Source organism: Talpa europaea (assembly GCF_964194135.1).
Source record: "Talpa europaea genome assembly, chromosome: 13".
Lineage (NCBI taxonomy): Eukaryota > Metazoa > Chordata > Mammalia > Eulipotyphla > Talpidae > Talpa > Talpa europaea.
In genome coordinates, this window is record NC_140080.1 from 36,124,116 (window position 1) to 36,143,641 (window position 19,526).

A 19,526-nucleotide genomic window follows, 5' to 3' on the forward strand; every position below is an offset into this window, starting at 1 on the left:
AAATGGATCATTAAAAAGAAAATGAATTATGTTGGGTAGCCTCAAGCCTGTTTATATTCAGAGTTGCTTATCCAGAAATACTATATCTTTTTTTCCCAAAAGCCTTTAGGCATTGGATCCTGCAAATCAGAGTAATTATTACTCATTAATTAAGTCTGAGAAATGTAACACAGTTCCAGACTTTGAAAAGGGAAGTTGGAATAATTGAGAAACATTCTCAAAAAAGTCATCAATAATAATTTGAGGTTTGGTGAGTAAGTAACTGTGTTGAGAATAATTGTTTTACATACATTCAGAAACTCCTATCATCTTTTAGCACCACAGTGAATATTTGTTCTGCTTCTCCTGGCCCAAGAACGGTGCTCAGCACTGGTACCATCAGCTAAGATAAGCACAGTTTCTATCTTAAGCCAGTGAGAAATTAATAAAATGTAATAAATACAGGGGCAGGCCAATATTTCTGTCCTCACTTAGGAGTAGAACATTGAAGAAATACTAGCCAGAGACTGCAGAAAAGAAGGGAGTCATTGAACTAGGCCTGGCCCAATAACTCTTTGCCAAGCAAAGAAAGAGTAAGAACATTCTAGGTAGAGAAGAAAGGCAAAGGCACAAAGGTGTGCAAGTTGAAAAAGAATGCATAGTGAATTATTATAGAGTACTCATTTCATTTCCCACACATTGTCACATCTAATCTGCACAACAACCTTAAGAATTAGGTGTTTTTTTTTCACCCCAAACTCCCCCATTTTAATAATAATAAAAAGGAAAATGAATTATGTCTAAGTCAAAGCTTAGACATATTGAGTCCCTTGCCCAGGGACCCACAGCTGGTAGATGGCAAAGTAGGCCTTAAAGGTGAGTTGGGAAAAGGTGAGCTATTTCATGAGCGTTTGGACTTTATATTAAAAACAATGGAGCCCCCAAAGAGCTTATAACTATCATTATCAGAACAATCAAACAATAGAAGCATTTCTAAATGCTTTAAATACGCTGTGTCATTGTGTTCTCCCAAACAACCCAGCGAGGCGTGTGGTCTTTGTAGTCTCCAGCAATGGAATGACTTGGTGAGAGCTGAATTGTAGATAGTAACTGGTGGTGGCAGCTAGAATAACGTTGACCTTGGAGATTCTAGTTAGAGAGCCTAGTTGACACTTAGATGTATGTAGTACTGAGAAGCATGATGGTGAAAAATGATAATCATCCAATATGTCTTTTTTTATTGGCCTATGATTTAAAAGTACTTCCATATATAGCTTGTTGATTCATTTGCATAGGGATTTTTGAGACAAGAAGAGTAAGTGTAGTGACTTAGCCCACTTGAGAGGGGAAGCCTAAGGGCATGGAATTCGCTTCCTCACACGAAGCTGATGTTGAAAGTGATGTTATTATAAGCAGCTTGTAAATATGCAACTTGCTGATTGATTGAAGCATAGAGATAATGTCTTTCCCCCTTGTCAGGTAAGACCTTTAACATCCACATTATGCTTTCAGTCTAGAAGTATGATGCTGTTCTGGGCAGAGGGGCTAACTGCAAGTAAATCAGTAAGTTTGGCTAGAACTCAAAAAATGTTTGTAAAGTATGCTTATGGGAAGCAGAAACAAGCCAGGATAGCAATGGTGACTCTTCTTGTTATGGGGGTTGCTTGGCAATCAAAAAGCCAGATTTCCCTACCACCACCAACCCGCCCTTCCCCTGCCACCCAAATAGACTATTCTGTGCCTCTGTTAAAGTTTCATAGACTAAAGTACCTCATGCCCCTTTCAGAGAAGGAAGTTTTATGAAATTAGACTCTTAGCCCTAGAAAATTACAGAAAAGTACACATCTGCTAATAAATTTGGTTGATGTAATATTTAAGTGAAGTCTCAGTTTCAAAACCAGCACTTAAGGCAGTAGAACCTCTTTACCGCCTACAAAATAGATGTGTACAAGAGAAGCAGTGCAGGCATTTATAGAATTGTGTGAAAGAATACTCAGTATAAATAGTATTAAATGCTAGGGGTATGTCTGTGCAAACTGCCATTTCTGCCCAGTTTCTCTCTAGTTTTCAGTAATGAAGTTTCCTCCTTCTAACAGGTGATATAGAGAAGCCTCTGATATTTTCTTAACAATACTGAATGACCTTTTAACTTATTTGTTGTCAAAAGACAATTTGTATATATTTTTTATGTACAGTCAGCAAAATGAACAAACAAATTTTTTTTTAAATAATAAATTTTATTTTTATATTCCCCCATACAACTGCAAATGCCCCATTCTGACCCCAATCCCTCCCCTCCCGGCCCCCACCCCCCAAAAAGTGTCTCTGGTTCATAGTTTTTTGTTGATTTTGATTTTCACTTTCTTATAGTTATTCATTTTCCTGATCCCTTATTTAAGTTTTCTAGATTCCTGCTATGAGTGAGACCATCCGGTATTTTTCTTTTTCTTTTTAGCTTATTTCGCTGAGCATGATCCCTTCCAGCGCCATCCATGTTGCTGCAAATTGCATGTGTTTATCTTTTTTGAATGCTGAGTAATATTCCATGGTATATATGTACCACATCTTCTTGATCCAGTCATCTATTTTTGGGCATTTGGGCTGTTTCCAAAGCTTAGCTATTGTAAATAGTGCTGCTATAAACATAGGGGTGCAGGTTGAACAAACAAATTTTATGAATAGGTCATGGTGGTTTGAGTGTGGAGTTCATATACATGTTTTGAGTAGTTGTTTATCCAAAAATATGCATATGTATTTAGCAAATTGCTAGGCCCAGCAACTGTTGACTGTTTGTGGACATAGTCTAAGGATTTTGAGTGTAAGTGACAATGTAAGTCCTGTACATGGACATACACTGGTACATTTTTACTTGTTGATGCTACATCTTCACTTAACATAACGCACATTTTCAATGTGGTGGGACTTGGATACATTGAACCTAATGTGCTCAATTTCCTGATTTCATTTTAAATGTCTAGGTTTATCCATTTTAAAAATTAGGTCTATTTCTGCCTATTAAAGCTATCGAGAATTTTTGTATTTGCATGAGAGAAAAATGCAAATGATCACAGTGTTTTAAGCAGCAGTCAAATATAAAAGTTGTAAGGAATTGGCAGTTACCTGGATTTATAGAACAGGTATTCAGATGGTGAAGATTCACATTTTGGAAGGTAGTTTCTTTGGTCGGTTGATTGGTTGTTTTAGGCAAAATGGAAACGGTAAAGAGTATCACATCCTGGAATAACAAGAGCTTAAATACTAAAGATTTCTGAAATTTCGGTAGATGAAAATATGAGTAGGAAAATCTCTCAGGGACTCCTAGAGCATCTGAAGATGTTCCGACGTCTAGCCTATCCTGTGAGGAGTCTAAAGATGGGAAAGGTACAGGGAAAGTCAGTTGTCTATTCCTACGCTGTGTCTTTCAACTGTGCCTCTTCTTTCCCTTCCTCCCAGTGTTGCTAACAACCACAAGCAGAATCTGATGACAGTTGCAAACCTTGGCGTGGTGTTTGGACCTACCCTCCTGCGGCCTCAGGAAGAAACAGTAGCAGCCATCATGGATATCAAATTTCAGAACATTGTCATTGAAATCCTCATAGAAAATCACGAAAAGGTAATTGGTCGCTTTGAGTGAAGAATTTACTTTGGGAAAAACTGAGTTGGAATTGGAATTCTGGTTTGCCTGGGGTTTGCATGGCTAATGGTTCTTGTACTATGGTGATGATGACATTGCTGATCGTGGTGGTCCTTGTGGTGATGATAATCATTCAGCGATGGCAGCAGTGATAACAGTGGTGGTTATAGTGGTGGCAGAGGTCGACATTTATTCTTTGATGGGAGCTATGCTAATAAGCACTTTATGTTGTCATTTTATCCTCACAACAAAGCAACCAAGCAGGTACTATTATGAGCCTCATTTTAAAGATTTCCTTTTCCCATTATTTTTTTTACTTTGTTGTCTTTTTAGGAATTTATCGGTTTGTTTGTTTTTTTTTGTATTAGGGATATTGACGTGCTTTCACAGTTACAATTATATTGCAACTGTGGTGTGGTGTGTTTTCCTAATCCATGATTTGCCCTTCAGTTTTATAAATGGTGCATTCTTTTCATACAGTTTGTATATGTGGGTATGTGTGTGTATGTTGGCAGGGCTGGGATGTATGGTAGTCTTTTCTTTCAGGCAATTGGAGTTTTTAGTCTTTCTTAAGAAGATCTCCCTCATTTCACATAATGAAGTATGTCAACACAGAGCTGCCCGTAAAAAACTAGGGCAAGAAGCATGAAGCTTTACCCATCCTTCCTGCTTCAGCTCCTAGAAGCAAATCTCCAGGAAGCTTCTCAGAAACTGTAGGGTCCTCTTAGGACACCATTTAAAACCACAGCACTGGAATCTGATTAAAAAAAAAAATGCTGTTCCTCCTAAATAAAATGTTTACTCAGAAGGGTGAGTTAATTGTGCTAGATCAATGTAGAAACAGACCACTTCTCACTACCTACACTCACAGCACTGTAATATAAGCCTCTGGAATATAACTGGATTTTTACCAAAGTTTCCTGGTTTATTTTGCTGCACCTACCCTTTGCCTGTCTATTCTGATATTAGCTTACAGAGTGAGTGCTTTGAAAAAATACTAGGTCATATCATATCATTTGTCTCCTAAAAACCATCCGGTGGCTTCCCATCTCGCTGAGTGAAAAGTCAGAGCCCTCACAGGAGCCTTGGCTGTCCTACATGGGTCTGCCTCTGTTGTTGACCTCATCTCATTTCCTATGGCCATCTCCTTTATGTCACTCCTCTGGCCACTGCCTTACAGTTCATGTACTCACACACAGCCCACATTCCCACCTCAAGGCCTTTGAATTTGCTGTTCCTAATGCTGGGGACACTCTTCCTCCATCTAAGTACACACTATGTTTCCTCTCCTCTTGCAGGCCTTCTCAGTGAAGCTGATCCAGATAGCTCTGTAGTGCGATCCTCCACCTACTTGATCCTACTTTCTCTCTCCGTAGCACATACTACTTTGTACCCTAGTATATAATTTACCTGTTGATCTGACCTGCTGCTTTTCTGGTCTCCACTGGAATGTAGGCTTCAAAAGGCCGGGAATTTGTCTGTTATGCTTATTTCTTGGTCCTCAGGTTCTTAGTAGACAGTACATATGTGATGTGTACATGAATTGACTTTAGGGTAGCTAGTATCCAAAATGGCTTTCTGTGACCTTTATCTCCTGCAATTTACTCCTTAAAGTACTGTGAATATGGGATCCCAGTTTTGAACCCAAAGTGATCAGTAAGAATATTGACCCCAGTCTAATAATAAGACATTGTAAAATTAATGGAATGTAACTTTGGAGACTAGTCACAGAAGACCTTGCAGCATTTTCTTTAGTTTCTGAACTTGCTCACACTGGGGCAAGCAAGCCACCAAGTTATGAGGTTGTTACACAGTCCTGTGGGGAGTAAATAAGTGGGGCCTCCTACCAAAATCCAGACCAACTTGACAGCCATGTGAGTAAATTCTAATTGGGTCTTTAGATGATGCAACCTCAGCTGACATCTTCAGTACAATTTCATATGAGACCATAGAGCTGATTCTTTCGTGGATTCCTGACCATATAAATTGAAGAGAAAATAAGTGTTTACTGTGGTTTCAAGCTTCTAAGTTTTAAGGGTAATTTGTTATGGAGCTAATAACTACTAAAGGACTTCTGAATATGAACTTTCACAAAGCAACAGAACTATCCTACAAAGATATTTAAGCACATTGTGTCCCTCATGCATGGTTAATAATGAGATGGAGAACCCAAATCGTTTATTTGAAGAAATTATCTTCTCTCTATCACAAACATTGGACTTTTGTCCCTCCACCCGCCTCAAATGTAGTAAGTCATATATAGGAGAAATTTATGTTACATGTGATAAAAATGAAATTTATGCTATATGTGATAAAAATGAAATGAAATAAAAATGAAATATAACGAAATAGCAGTTGACAACATGGTTTCTAAAAATAAATCCATTTGGATTCAGATCTGCTGCCCATGACTAGCTGCGTCACCATAAGCAGACTACTTAACATTTCTTTGCCCATGAAGATACTTTCAGTACAGTCTAACTGCAGCAAATAGCTTCAGAATATCAGAGAGTCAGGACAGAAGAGATGATCTGTGCTCACATAGCAGCTCACTATGGGCATTCTGAGGGTGGCATCCTGTGTGGTGAATGAGCAACCCCAGCTCCTTCCACACTGTAGCTCTGCTTTCTTCTCTGCAGATCTTAGTCAATAGATAGGGGAAAGGAGAGAGCGTGGAAGATTAGGTAAGGTTACATCGGCCAAGGCTAGAAGCTACTTTCCTTATATTCTTCACTGTTCCATTTGCCAGAATTCAGTCATGTGGCCACATCTAACTGAATAGGAGGCTGAGGAAGTAACTTCCTTGAGTAGTCAGAGCAGAAGGAAGCAAGTTGGCTGACCAACTAACCAGTATGCCACAGTCTGTCAGTTGTCATTTACGTAAAGGACTCAGCCAAATATCTGGCATTGTGGTAAGGTTTGATAACCATAAACCATTGTTTCTAGCAGTTCAAGCACAGTTCTCTGAAAATAGAGCTAAGTTCATCTCTGAATATCACATGTGTCACTCTCCCCAGAGAGTGACCTTTTTAAAAATATATTTTTTTAAGATTTATTTATTAAAAATTAAAAAATATTTTTTTAAGATTTATTTATTTATGCATACAAGAGCTGGGGCACAGGCCAGCGATGCCGGGGGTGAGAGGACCCACCAGAGGCAGAGTGGGGAACAGAACAGGCAGACTGACTGAAACACATTGCTGAGGGAAGCAGCACGAGAGACAGGAGAGGTCTGCTGCGCCATGTGGGTTGCTCCCTGGCCGTCCAGGAATCGAATTTGTGCTGCAGAGACTGTGATTGCTTTATAGTGCAGTGCTTAACCTCTTGCACCACCAGGGAGGCCCTAAAAATAATTTTAAATGGTAAAACAGACCTCTAAGGAATAAGCAATTTAATTATGTTTTGTTTTCCTAAGGGCATATTGGAGCTTATAGCAGGCATCATCTAATGGTTTGGAGCTGTAAACTCTTTTTGTTGTCCTTTGGTCTTCAAAGCTAAATATGAAAGTATCACGATAGAGAAAAGGATTAGATACTGCTAATGACAATATTGAAACTTGTGTAAACAAGCAGCCAACCTGCCTTGGGCACAGAATATAGAAGTAGAAATGAAATATGAGATGCATGGCCAGGCCTATAAGTATATCAGCAAGAACTGGTGAAAATACTCATCTAGAGTGGTAGATTATAAATTATTACTTTATGCTGTATATTTGGTGAGGCACATATTAAAAGAGTATTATAGTGCTTTATTATATGTTCTTTTTATTGGTCTATGCCAGAAAATGGATGAATCACAGTGAGATTTATGTCCCTATGAAAGCAAATGAAAGATTATGAGTAAACATTCCTGGGATGGAGGCTGCACCAGAGTATGTGTCTCCAGTCCTGAGAGCTAGTATACTACCTGAGAGAGTTTTTTTTCCTGAGGTCCCTGATGAGCTCGAGTTATATGAAAGATCTATAATATGTAATATGTATATTATTCTGGGGAGAAGGTCTTTAATATTCATCTGGTTTGGGCCTCCCCTGGTGGCGCAGTGGTTGAGCGCTGGGCTGCAAAGCTGCCTGCAGCCTCTGCAACACCAGTTCGATCCCTGGCCGCCGGACAAGGGTCCCACATGGCGCGCAGACCTCTCCTGCTACATCTGCTGCTCCCCTCAGAGTGTGTTTCTTCAGTTTGCCTGCTCTGCTCCCCGCTCTGGCTCTGGTGAATTCTCTCACCCTCCCGTGCTTCTGACCGTACCCAGTGCTTGTATAAATAAATAAAATATCTAAAAAAAAAAAAAAAATTCATCAGGTATGCCTTTCTGGTAAGAACACCTTAGAATAAGGAAGCTTGACTCCCTTTCAAATCTAGCTTCAGCACTAGCCTGGTATAAAGCAAGCAGATGCTATCCTAGCCTCTTTTTTTTTTTTTTTTTTTTAAAGACTTATCTATTTATTTATACAAGCACTGGGTACAGTCAGAAGAGCTGGAGGGTGAGAGAGTTCACCAGAGCCAGAGTGGGGAACAGAACTGGCAGATTGACGAAGTACACTGCTGAAGGGAGCAGCGGGCACGGCAGGAGAGGTCTGCACGCCATGTGGGACCCTCGCTGGCGGCTGGGGACCGAACCAGCACTGCAGAGGCTGTGGGCAGCTTTGCAGCCCAGCGCTCAACCGGGCGCCACTGGGGAGGCCTCCTAGCCTCTTTCAGAACCCTGTAATGTTCACCTCACAGGAACCATAAGCATCCTAGGTCATAAACTGGACCCTGGCTCTCCGAAGACAATCGGTGAGTATTCTGCCCGTTAAACTTCGGATAGTTAAACATGGACAGAACATCTCTGTGTCTTCAGATGAATGTTGTCAAATACTTATTTAAATTCCACACTATTAAGATCTTAATTAATGTGATATAGTGGGCATTTCCTTAGGCTTGGTTATAATTTTCTAGAAACACACGCACATGCACACACACGTCCAGGGTATCTACTTTTCTAACTTTATTGTCAGAAACTGAAAACAAATTATGAAACCCCACTTGAAGAAGTGCTTTCCAACAGTATTTTTCATCCTGTCCCCCAGCAAGAAGCATATGATAACTTGTGACCTCTTGCTTGAAACAAGTCCTAATACAGGTCTTAAATATATGTCCTTCACATTTACTGGCATAATACTATCTTATGTTATCAAGAACATTTTATATGAGATATTTACTTTGTACCTTAGAATAAAAATGAGAGATCCAGAAATAAATATAAGACAGTACTAGAAGAGGACATAAAACCTAGGCATCTAGCCATTAATAAGCGAAGAGCTAAAGAGCTGGACAAAGAGAAAAGGGAAAACTGTAGGATGACTTTTCACTATCTGTTGCTGCCTAGCAGGTCATCTCCAAACCTAATGATTTAAAACATGCAATTTTTTTTTCATTCAATTTTTTTTTTTTTGCCCACAATTCTGTGTTCAAAAATTTGGGGAGAGTTCATGTGTGTTTCATATGATATCTAGGATGGTCTGAGTAGGATTGGAAGTTCAGATGGCTTCACTGCATGTGCTGGTAGTTGATACAAGTTCTTGGCTGGAATACCTTGATCCTTTTCCATGTGGTCTCTATTTATCTCATTCCCTGTTGTCTCTCATTGTTCAGTGTCTAGACTAAAATTCTGAGAGGGCCAGTTGCAAGGCCTGTTCAGGCCTATAAGGCCTCCTAAGGACTAGGTCTGTATCATTAGATCGCATTCTGTTGGTCAAAGCAAGTCACAATTCCAACCAAATTGAAAGGGTGGGAAAAAGACCCCACCCCTGGATGGGAGGAGCAGTATACACACAGAGGCATGGGTAGAGTTTTAGGCTGCTATTTTGCAGGACTAATTCCTCACTACTCAACCTGAGCAGGTTTGCATGCAGTTCCCTGTGGAGAAGGCCTTGTTTTCTTATTAGTGGCTTGTGTCAAACACAGGTAATACCTCAGGCTTTCTAACATAAAGTGCTCTTCTCTTTCTCCTTAGCATTGCCACTTCTTACACAGCCAAGGAGCACCAGACATTTGGTTTGTCACATTGGTGACAAACACAGACTTCAGATACCCTTTGTAAGCCTCAGTATGGAAAACTAACTCATCATTGTCTAAAACTGGTGAAAAAATAAATCTTTGTCTTTTAAGTTGGCATTTAGGAAAAAGAGAGAGGGAGACTACTTATTAACCTGAAAAAGTCAGTTTCTTTCACCTGATAAAACATCACTTTCGAAGAGAGGAAAAAGATCTCTGTGATTCATTCAGTTGGTTAAAGCCTCTGACTCACACTCTTTCCCTTCCACCCCAACTTTGTTTACTAAGGATTAACACTAGACATTCAGCCCAAGGGTTAAAAATGAAGATGAACTCCTTTATGTTGTCACTGGCATATCTACACATCCACAGAGAGCACCTGTTCCTCTAGAAACACCCCCTGTTGCGAGTCTTTTTTCACAGAGAACCTACTTGTATCTCCTTTGTAAGAGAGTTAGTGACACGTTTCACACAGACCTGCAGTTTGGTCAAGTTAGCAAGTGTGCTCTCTCAGACCTACCCTGTCAGCATGCTACCCTTCAACTACCCCAGCAGACCCAGGGGAGGGGCACAATGCTTGGAGCAGTTGTAGAAAATAAACATGAGGTAGGAAGAAAAAAGCCAAAAGATATTATTACATACGTATCTGGCTTTGTTGTACTCCGTATTTTTTACATACTGAGGGTTTGTGCCAATCGTGTGTCAAGCAAGTCTATTGGTGCCATTTTCTGAACAGGATGTGCTCACTTCATGGCTCTGTCACAATTGAAACATAAAATATGTATATTTTTTAGTCATAATGTTCTTGCACACTCAGCAGACTGTGGTACAGTATAAACGTAGTTTTCATATGCAATGGGAAACAAAAACATTCCTTGTGACTCACTTTATTAGATACTTGATTTATTGCAGTGGTCTGAAACTAAATCCACAGTATCTCTGAGGTGTGCCTGTATTCTTTTTGGGGGTTCATGGTAATTTTTCTTTTTCCATGTTGGTAATGTATATTGATTTATTTACTCAGGTGAAGCTAATGGATCTCTTTAATGTACATGGTCTAGAAGGACAAATCCTGATGGTAATAGCTAACTTTTACTTATAGCCTATTGTCCAGAAAGTATTGTACAAACAAGCTTTATATCCATCATGTCTTCATTAATACATCATGTTCTAATTTTCTTAGTAACACAGTAAAGTCACTTGTTTTTTTGAAGTTCCGTTTTATACATTATGAAGCTAAAGTGCAGATAGTTTAAGAAACAGCTTTCTAGGAGAAGAACAAGTATTGAATTTAGGACTCACAAGCCAAACTATTAAAATCTACTCTAGTTAATCTCTAGATTATTCAAGAAACATTACAAGAAACATTTATTGAGCATCTATTATTTGCCAGAGATAAATAAGATAGTTTTTTCCTCCAAGGTGCTCCTGTTTTATCCAACCAACCATAATGTAATACGCTAAGTGACAGGAAGATGTATAAAGTGTATAGTACAACTAGGAGAAATAATTTAATTCTGCTTATATTTGGTTTGACAGATATATAGACTTTTTTCCAAGGCAGAGAAAGAGTGGATATAGGAGGGACAGCCTTCCAGAGGAACATTAATCAATTAATATTAATCACTGTCTGTGTACTAATGTGACATGGGTGTGGAAGAACTGTAGGTCATATTTTAGCAAGTGGTGCAAGATGATGCCAGACAGTTGCATTCAGCCCATTTGTCAAGGGTTTTGAAGTTTTGGAAAAGGGTTTCCACTGTATTCCTGAAAAGGGGAACTTTTAGGGGATTCCAAGTTGAGGATTAAAATACAGTTTAGAAAGACATCGCTGGAAGCTGAACCAAATTGTTGATAATAAATCACCCCATTAAATAAATAACAAAACTAGAAAGATGTCCATACTATGGTAAACTTGTAAGTATATACAAAAATGTCTTACTCAGAGCGCAACCTTGAATCTACAGTCCTTAATATTATAGCTTAGAGTAAAATATAAATGTTTTTATTTGGTTCTTCTTGCCAGACTTCTTAAAGGAGAATACTGGCTTATAGCGTTATTTCCCATCAGTGGAGTCTCCTTTTGGATTATCCAAGATCTAAGGAATAGGTTTGAGGATATAGCTTTTTTACCTATAGTCAGATTTCTGAGTTCAAAGTTTGGAGGGCAAAGGTTTTGGCTCTTTCCATTCTTGTTTTAAAGTTACGGTCAGTTATTTTAAACTACCATTTCTATATGGAATCTTTCCCAATTCCCAGATTAAAACCCAAGACTTAAAACATTTATTAGGCCAATACTGAGTATTATAATGGAAGTTATCAGTATTGATACGCTTCTAGTTAAGAAGTGGGATATATGTCCACTATATTCCAAAGCCCAAAATTCTGCTATTTCTTATAAGGTTTTCCTTTTGTAACTTTTTTTTTAATATTCAAAAGGGCAGGTTTATTATAAAAAAAGGGAAGGGAAGGGAAGGTTGCTTGCACAGACACAAGCAGGCACAAAGAACTGCCCCTAAAAGGAAGAGGTTTGTTAAAAAAGAGGCCTGCATAGCCATAGGTAGGCAATCTTGGGAGAAGAGCTGCCTCTGCTGCTTTGCAAAGGGATAAGTTTGGTGAAAAAAAACAACTGCATAGTTACAGGTCAGCAGGAGAACTGAGGCTGTTTTGTAACTTTTTGATAGTAAAATTTCTTAAAGGCTAACTTGCAATGCCTTTGAAAAATGTAGATGTCTAGGAAGAGTAACCGTACTAGGATAACAGACTTCTTTGTATGGTTTTGGTTAAACATGGAACCAGACTACTAAAGTGTGTGTGTGTGTGTGTGTGTGTCTGTCTGTCTGTCTGTCTGTCTTACATTGTGTTGTTAAGTTCCAATATATACTAGTTGGACTGGACCTACTTTTTTTGTACCAGTCCATCATTCTTCTTTTGACTGTGGCACTTAAAAGGGCTTCTGTACCAGAAACAGGACAATGGTGCACATGTGCTGTGCCCCACATGCTTTTATCAGGCCCCTTTTAATGCCTTATTGATAGTTTACAAGATAAGTTATCAGAATTCTTTTAATAATTCATTAGTTTGCTTTGGATGAGGTAGGAATGTTGATCTTTAAGCTGTTATTTCTTAGAAATACCCCCAAAGCAGAGCCTCTATGTAATATTTGTTAACTTTTAATCTTACATGTGTATAAGAAGAGCTAGCAACCACAAGTGTTTGCACTTAACACCCAGTGTAAACACCAAGTACTAAATAACCTTGCATTTGCAATAAAGTGGTAGTGTCTTTCAAGGCATTTGTCTTGATTTGAGTGGGCCCACAAAACTGCTTTGCTCTGCTTTTCTGAAAATGTGGGTGCCATTGAAACCCATTGCACCAGTATTAAGATTTGTAAACAAAATGTACAATGATCTCAAAAATGCAATTGGTTTGAATAGCGTCTGGAAACTTACCAGTGTTTGGCACTTTGATTTCATTTCCTTGATATTTCAGGCAGCTGTTGATATGCCAAGTTAATAATGATGATGATGATGATAATGATATATGTCTTTACAACACTGAGATAATCCCTGTTGCATACTTGGAGAGTTGATTTTGTGTTTATGGTCATAACTTTTTTCATTTGTTTATTTTGTTGTTTGCTACCTTTTCCCATTAGTTACTGAGGTAGGTTTAGAAATAAACGAGATTTACCTGAATGGTAGGCTTCCATCACCAGTCAAATTTCATTTTTCAGTGTCAAGTGCTGTGTATGCACAGTCCTCTAATGTGGTAAAACTGTGACTCTGAACATGTGTGTTCTCCCATGTAGCCCCAAATAAAGCTCCTATTGATCAAATTGTGAAGCTTCTTTAATGTTGCTCAAATAAGGAGGGAATTCTGTTATGTTTTAATCTGTTCCTTTCCATCAGCAAAGATAACAAGAAATAGAATCTTTAGGAGGTAGGGAAGACTCCTGTATCTCATGGTTTGCTCAGGCCATCTTTAGTTACTGTAGGTAACGGGTTCCTTTTGAGGGAGTTTTGATTAAACTTCTGAAACTGCTTTCCATGTTGTTGATGTCTCGGCCAAAATGTTGGTATCAACCAGACACCAGACTTCCAACTATACTTAAAAAACTCTCTGGAGCCTCTGAATTTAGTTTCTTAACTGCTACAGTAAATGAGCCCTGCTAAGATTTTCTTGACTTTCCAGTGAAAATGGCTTCTCATTCTTAAGCAGTCCTACACTCCAGTCTGTGGAGTGGCAGTGCATAAACTATGCTCACTCAGTAATTCTCATCCTCCACTCCCAAAGCAGATACTCCTCAGATTAAGCCAGCCCACACTTGTTACCTTTTACTACTTGCAACCCTGGTGCATTTGTGTCTCAGAAAAATGCTCAGTCTCTTCTCATAGAAGCCCTTCTGTTTTGTGTTGTAATCCCTAGGCCTCTTTTGTTGATTTATTGCCTTACAGCTACTTTGCAGTTACAGACCAGGAACTCTTCATCATGACTAATTTTCCTCCCATAAAAATCACAGCACGTAATAAAGAGTACACCACACACATTACAGGGAGGCTCCTAATCCTTGTAAATTGCAGGAGCATATGACAGATGGGATTGAAAACATGTAAAAATGTGTATGTGACATAACTAAGAACAAATTCCACAAATGTCAGTGGTCTACAATTTCAAGATGGGTCTGAGCAGGGGCCAGTGAAATTTAAATTTTATAGGCCAGGGGAAAAGAACAGTAAAATCTAGCATTGCTGCAAGCAGTTAAGATCGATGTTTTGCAAAGAGCAGTAATTAAATTTGCACTTATAAATTAAATCCTTGTGTCTTGACTGCAAATAATTCATTGTTGGGTCTCCAATTATTTCCCTTCTTATGCTTTATTGAATGCAATAATGTCTTTTGAACACTGAGTGTCAAACTGTGCTATGTGCTTCAGTCCTCTCTGTAGTCCTGGGAGTTTTTACAGATGAGGCAGCTCTCTGAAGGTCAGAGAGTTATGTAACTTTCCCATAGTCATAGAGGTAGTAAGCGACTAAAATCAGATCCTTCCAACTCCAAAGCTTATGTTCTTTTCATTTCCTTTCTCTCATTTTTATAGTAGGTGTAAAGACCATGAATGGTTAAAACCCAGACAGTCAAACTAAATCCCAGTCCAGCTGTACCTGATTTTGGACAATCGGTTAATCTCAGTGAGTAAGTTTCCTCAGATAATTGGGAGGTACTTACCACAAGCTAATCCATATAAATAACTTATTGTGATAAGCACTGAACAGAGTTTGGTTATTTTTATTGTCATTTGTATTAGTAACCTCCGGCCCGTTCTTTGCTAGGTTCTATATCAAACTTTTTATTTTACATGCATTCTTTTTTTTTTTTTTACTAGCTCTTCAAGGCAGGTATGAAATCCCCACCTGCACAAGGAAAACAGACTCAGAGAAGTTAAGCTCTTCTCCAAATGGCAACTAAGTTTGTCTAGTTATAAAGCCTGTGTGCTTTTCCAAACCATATGATTGCTATAAATTCCTTTCCTATATTTTTTTCTGGTGATATGGCAATGCTGTTGGTGTCAGTGATGGGGGCGGTGGGGCAGTGTAGCCACAGGCATTGCTTGTTGAGTAAGCAGCAGAACCAATGCTCAGCCCACACCAGCACTGACCACAGAGGCCAAGCTATCTTAACCATCTGCCCCATGACTTAAGAAGAAATAGTAGCTTGGTATTTATGAGTGTGCTAATTCCACTTATAGGAAGCTTGAAATTGAGAATACTTGGGAAAGTATCTGGAGTTATATTTTTATTGTACAGTGTTATACAGAAGGGTTACAGTCTTTTATAACTTTTATTTCTAAGGTATTCCTAAATCAGAATCAGTTTGTAAGTTTGGACAGAATTCATGGGGCACTGGGGACACAGAACAAATCCCCTCTTTTGTGTTAATTTGGAATGTCTCTGTGAAATGAGTAAATTGTTCCAGCCACATGGAGGAGCTCCAGAAGTCCATTGCTCATAGATTACTTGAGCTCACACTCCACTATTTAGCAGGGTCATTCATACAGTGATTTTTCTCATCAGAATGAAGGTAACTTCATTTGGTTCATTTGAAATCATATCTTCCAAACAAAATAAAATTGGAATAACCAACATAATTGTGAATAATTCAGATTCCCATCAGAATTTCAATTCGAATTTTGAACACAGAGGCAGACTCCTGGCCTGGCTAGAAGGTGACCAGACAATACATAGTCCGCAAATGCTTGTGCTGAGGTTTTAGAGTTAAATGAGCAACAGTAATTTGAGGAATGAGTTCCCAGCTTCCTGAATGAAAATTTATATTGTCTTCTCTGACTTGATCTGATTTAGAAAGGTGACTTGCCATCTTGCAAACATTTATATAATAATAGTAGTGATGATCCTGTGTCTGGCATGTCACATCTTGAAGTGTGCTTACTTGCATATTATTGCATTTGATCCTGAGAAAGCAACACTGTCATAACTCTTCAGAAACCTGGGGCTGGTTCACCAGGAGCCCCAGAGAACCGGCCTTCAGAACTGTAGCACTTGCCTGTGGCAAAACAAACAAACTCCTTCTTTTAGAACTAAGTCTAAATGCCTGACTCACTTTTCTTTTAGAGAAAACAGCCAATCTGCAGTTTTTCATACATCTATCTAAATCCTTCATCCCAAGTTACTCTGTTTCCCCTGTAAATTGTCACAACTTTTAGGAAAGAATAAATGCTCCCAATTTTATTAACAGTTGAAAAGAAAATGTTGGTACATTGTCTTTGTGCCCATGGTAGTGAGGCAAGGACCTTATCCTCAATAACTCATTAGCAAAAGAGAGACACAATCTAGAAGCCAAACGTAAGGAGATGAGGGACTAGCAAAGTCTGAATTCATGTTCAAATGTTTTTAGTTCAGATTTCTCAAATTGCAGAATTTGAGGCCAGAAGCAGAAAGGTGCTAAGAAACATCTTTATTTGTTGAAATACAAATGAGACCACTGGCCTTTCTAGTGAAGCTGGCTGAAAAAGATAGGCTGAATAAATAATGGCTGCTGAGGAGTTGAAGAGCATAGGTGTTAGGAACTGCAGGCCTGGGGTTCTAGTGCCAGCCCCTCTCCTACTTAGCTGTATGACAGGCCAGGAAATCTCTCATTGTGGCATGGTCATCTACTTACTATGCTGAGTTGGCATATGTCTTAGAGATAGACATGCAAAGTGTCTAGCACAGTGCTTGGCAGGTGCAAATACTCATATAGGGGATCAGTGCTTAAATATCAATAACAGTGCACTGTGTCTCAGCAAGCTGTTCAGGAACAAAGTAAAGAGGTGAGAAAGCTTCTTAGAGGCTGTGATCCTTGAGTTTAGCAACAACCATAGTTGCTCTTTTTTCCTTGCAGACACTTAAAAGGGACTTGGAGACATGTGCAGCACTGGTACTTATTTTTAGGGGCTCAACTTCACCGGAAGCCAGTAGATTTTTGTTTTGCTTTAATCCCCTTCTCTCCTTTACCCCCTCGCCTCAGTTGAACTCAAAGTGATTCAGTTTATTTTGCTGAAAATTCCAGTCCCCTAGGGAAAATATGATAATGCTGTTTTCAGACAGCTGTGTTTGGGAACGAGACTGACTTAACCAGCTGGCTGGCATCATTGGAGCCCAAGGACCTACTAAACCATGGAGAGCAGCTGTTTTGGCTGAAATTCTTTTAATTCTTAGGACTTTGTTCCCTATATATCGGATCTGAGTTCTGCTTTTAAATGCATGCCCAAAGGAGAGAGGGCTATGAGAAAGTCTCTGATGTGCCCAGGGCTGCCCTGGGAAGGAAAGAGGGGGTGCTACCATCATCCTCTTGTCATTTGTGATGGCAGAAGGAGGCTAACTCTAAAGAATAAGAGATAATAGTGATTGACTTCTACATAGGAGCATTACAGCCTTTAAGAGTTACATTTGAAGATTTTTTTTAAGGATTTTATTTATTTTTGCATAGGGGTGGGGTGTAGGCCAGAGGTACGGGGGGGAGGGGAGAGAGTTCACCAGAGACAGAGTGGGGAGCAGAGCAGGCGGCTTGGCTGAAATACACTGCTGGGGGGAGCAGCAGGCGAGACAGAAGAGGTGGGTAGCTCCCTGGCTGGGGATCAAACTTGGGCCACAGTGGTGATAGCACTGAGACTTAACCCCTGGGCCACCAGGGAAGGCCTTTGAAGATTTTTTTTTTTAATGAAGGGGGAAATGTTATGATATCATGTTAGATGAAATGTAGAGGATACAAAATATAAAAGGTAATAATTCCAATTATGCAAAAGTGTACTTTAACTTTAAATGACATAATTAATACAAAGCACTTATCCCACTGCCTGGTGTGGCAAATACTCAGTAAATCACAGCTACTGAATGCAGAGTGTAACCACAGAGAACATGTTTGCCTCTTGTCTTGTTATGTACAGAGTGCCTGGTATAAAGTAGACCTTGTTGACTCAACGAATCAGTGTTCTTATTATATGCTTTTAAGAAGAAAACTAGAGGGCCTCTCCTGGTGGCGCAGGTGGTTGAGCGCAGCCCTGTGAAGCTGTCTGCAGCCTCTGCAGTGCCGGTTCGTTCCCGGCCAGCAGGCGAGGGTCCCACATGTTGAGGCAGACCTCTCCTGTCACACCCGCTGCTCACCTCAGCAGTGTATTTCGTCAGTCTGCCTGTTCTGTTCCCCGCTCTGTCTCTGGTGAATCCTCTTGCCCTCCCGAGCACCTGGCCTGTAAATGGTTCTTGTATAAACCAACCAACCAACCAACCAACCAATAAATAAATAAATAAATAAACAAACAAACAAATAAATAAATAAATCTTAAAAAAGGGGAAGAAAACTAGAAAAGTAAAGCATGTTGCCATCTATAATTATATCTGTAATTGTGGCTGCTTAACCTCTCTGCCTCAGTTATTCATTATAAATGGTGAGGAAGGTACCTTTTGCTCTGGGTCATTGAGAACTTAGCAAGCTTCTTGAAAATACACATAGTGACTATTCCTACTGTATTCAGGGTAAGCACCCCAGCAGTGGAAGCTGTTCTAATAATTCTGCTATACAGTGTCTGCAGAAAACAAAAGGTGGGTATTAGGATTTTTTCTACGTTTTCTGTTCATTTTTTACTGTGGACCTTTTTTTTAAATAATTGAAAACTTAAAAGCAAAAAGCTCATATGAAAATAAAACTTCACCTCTAAATAGTGGAATTAAGAGAGTGTTTCTGTTTACTTCTTGGATGATTTCTACATTTTCCAAACGTCTGTAATATTTACATTACCTTTATCATCACAGAAAAACAACCCTCTGCTCCCCTCTTCAGTAACATGCTTATTATAAATGAATTTTAAATATAAATTGAAACAAAAAAAGTCCAATGCTCAGGATTAGTGAAAACACAGAACTGCTGAATTCCAAAGGATTCCCCATCTAAGGATGGCTGAGAACTTGGAAATGGTGCCCTGATCTGGATTCTTTTTTTACATCCTGAGAAAATTGTGAAGCAGTTAAGAACTGAGAAATGGAATTAGTTGCAGAAAAGTAAAGGAATTTTGATTGATTAATCAGTTCTGGACAAAAGTGGTCAAAAAACTGTAAGTACTGTTAACAGGACTTAAACATAACAAACATTTTTAGCATAGCTTCTTCCCTTTCCTTGGCGGAGAACAGCAAAAAAGATCAGTGGAAATGATAGCGGAAGAGGTTAAAAATGGAAATGAATGATTACCAAACTCTGGAATGAACTTCCAAAGGAGAATGTTTAATGCTAGTTCCTAGGGGTATTTAAAAGAAAGTGCAGAGAAGACGGTGGTGGACTTTCAGGTCTTACTGATTCTAAGACATCATCAAGCTTTCATTGTACTGGT

General features: G+C 39.1%; 1 protein-coding gene across 1 annotated transcript in view; it reads left to right on the forward strand.

The window, feature by feature from the left end:
• Positions 1-19,526, forward strand: part of ARHGAP26 (Rho GTPase activating protein 26) — a gene marked incomplete at its 3' end in the record, with an annotated part of 427,812 nt that overhangs the window by 316,031 nt on the left and 92,255 nt on the right. Inside the window, exon 18 of the mRNA XM_084252634.1 lies at positions 3,433-3,592. Coding sequence (XP_084108760.1) covers positions 3,433-3,592 — 160 coding nt within the window. The remainder of the gene's footprint in view (positions 1-3,432; positions 3,593-19,526) is intronic.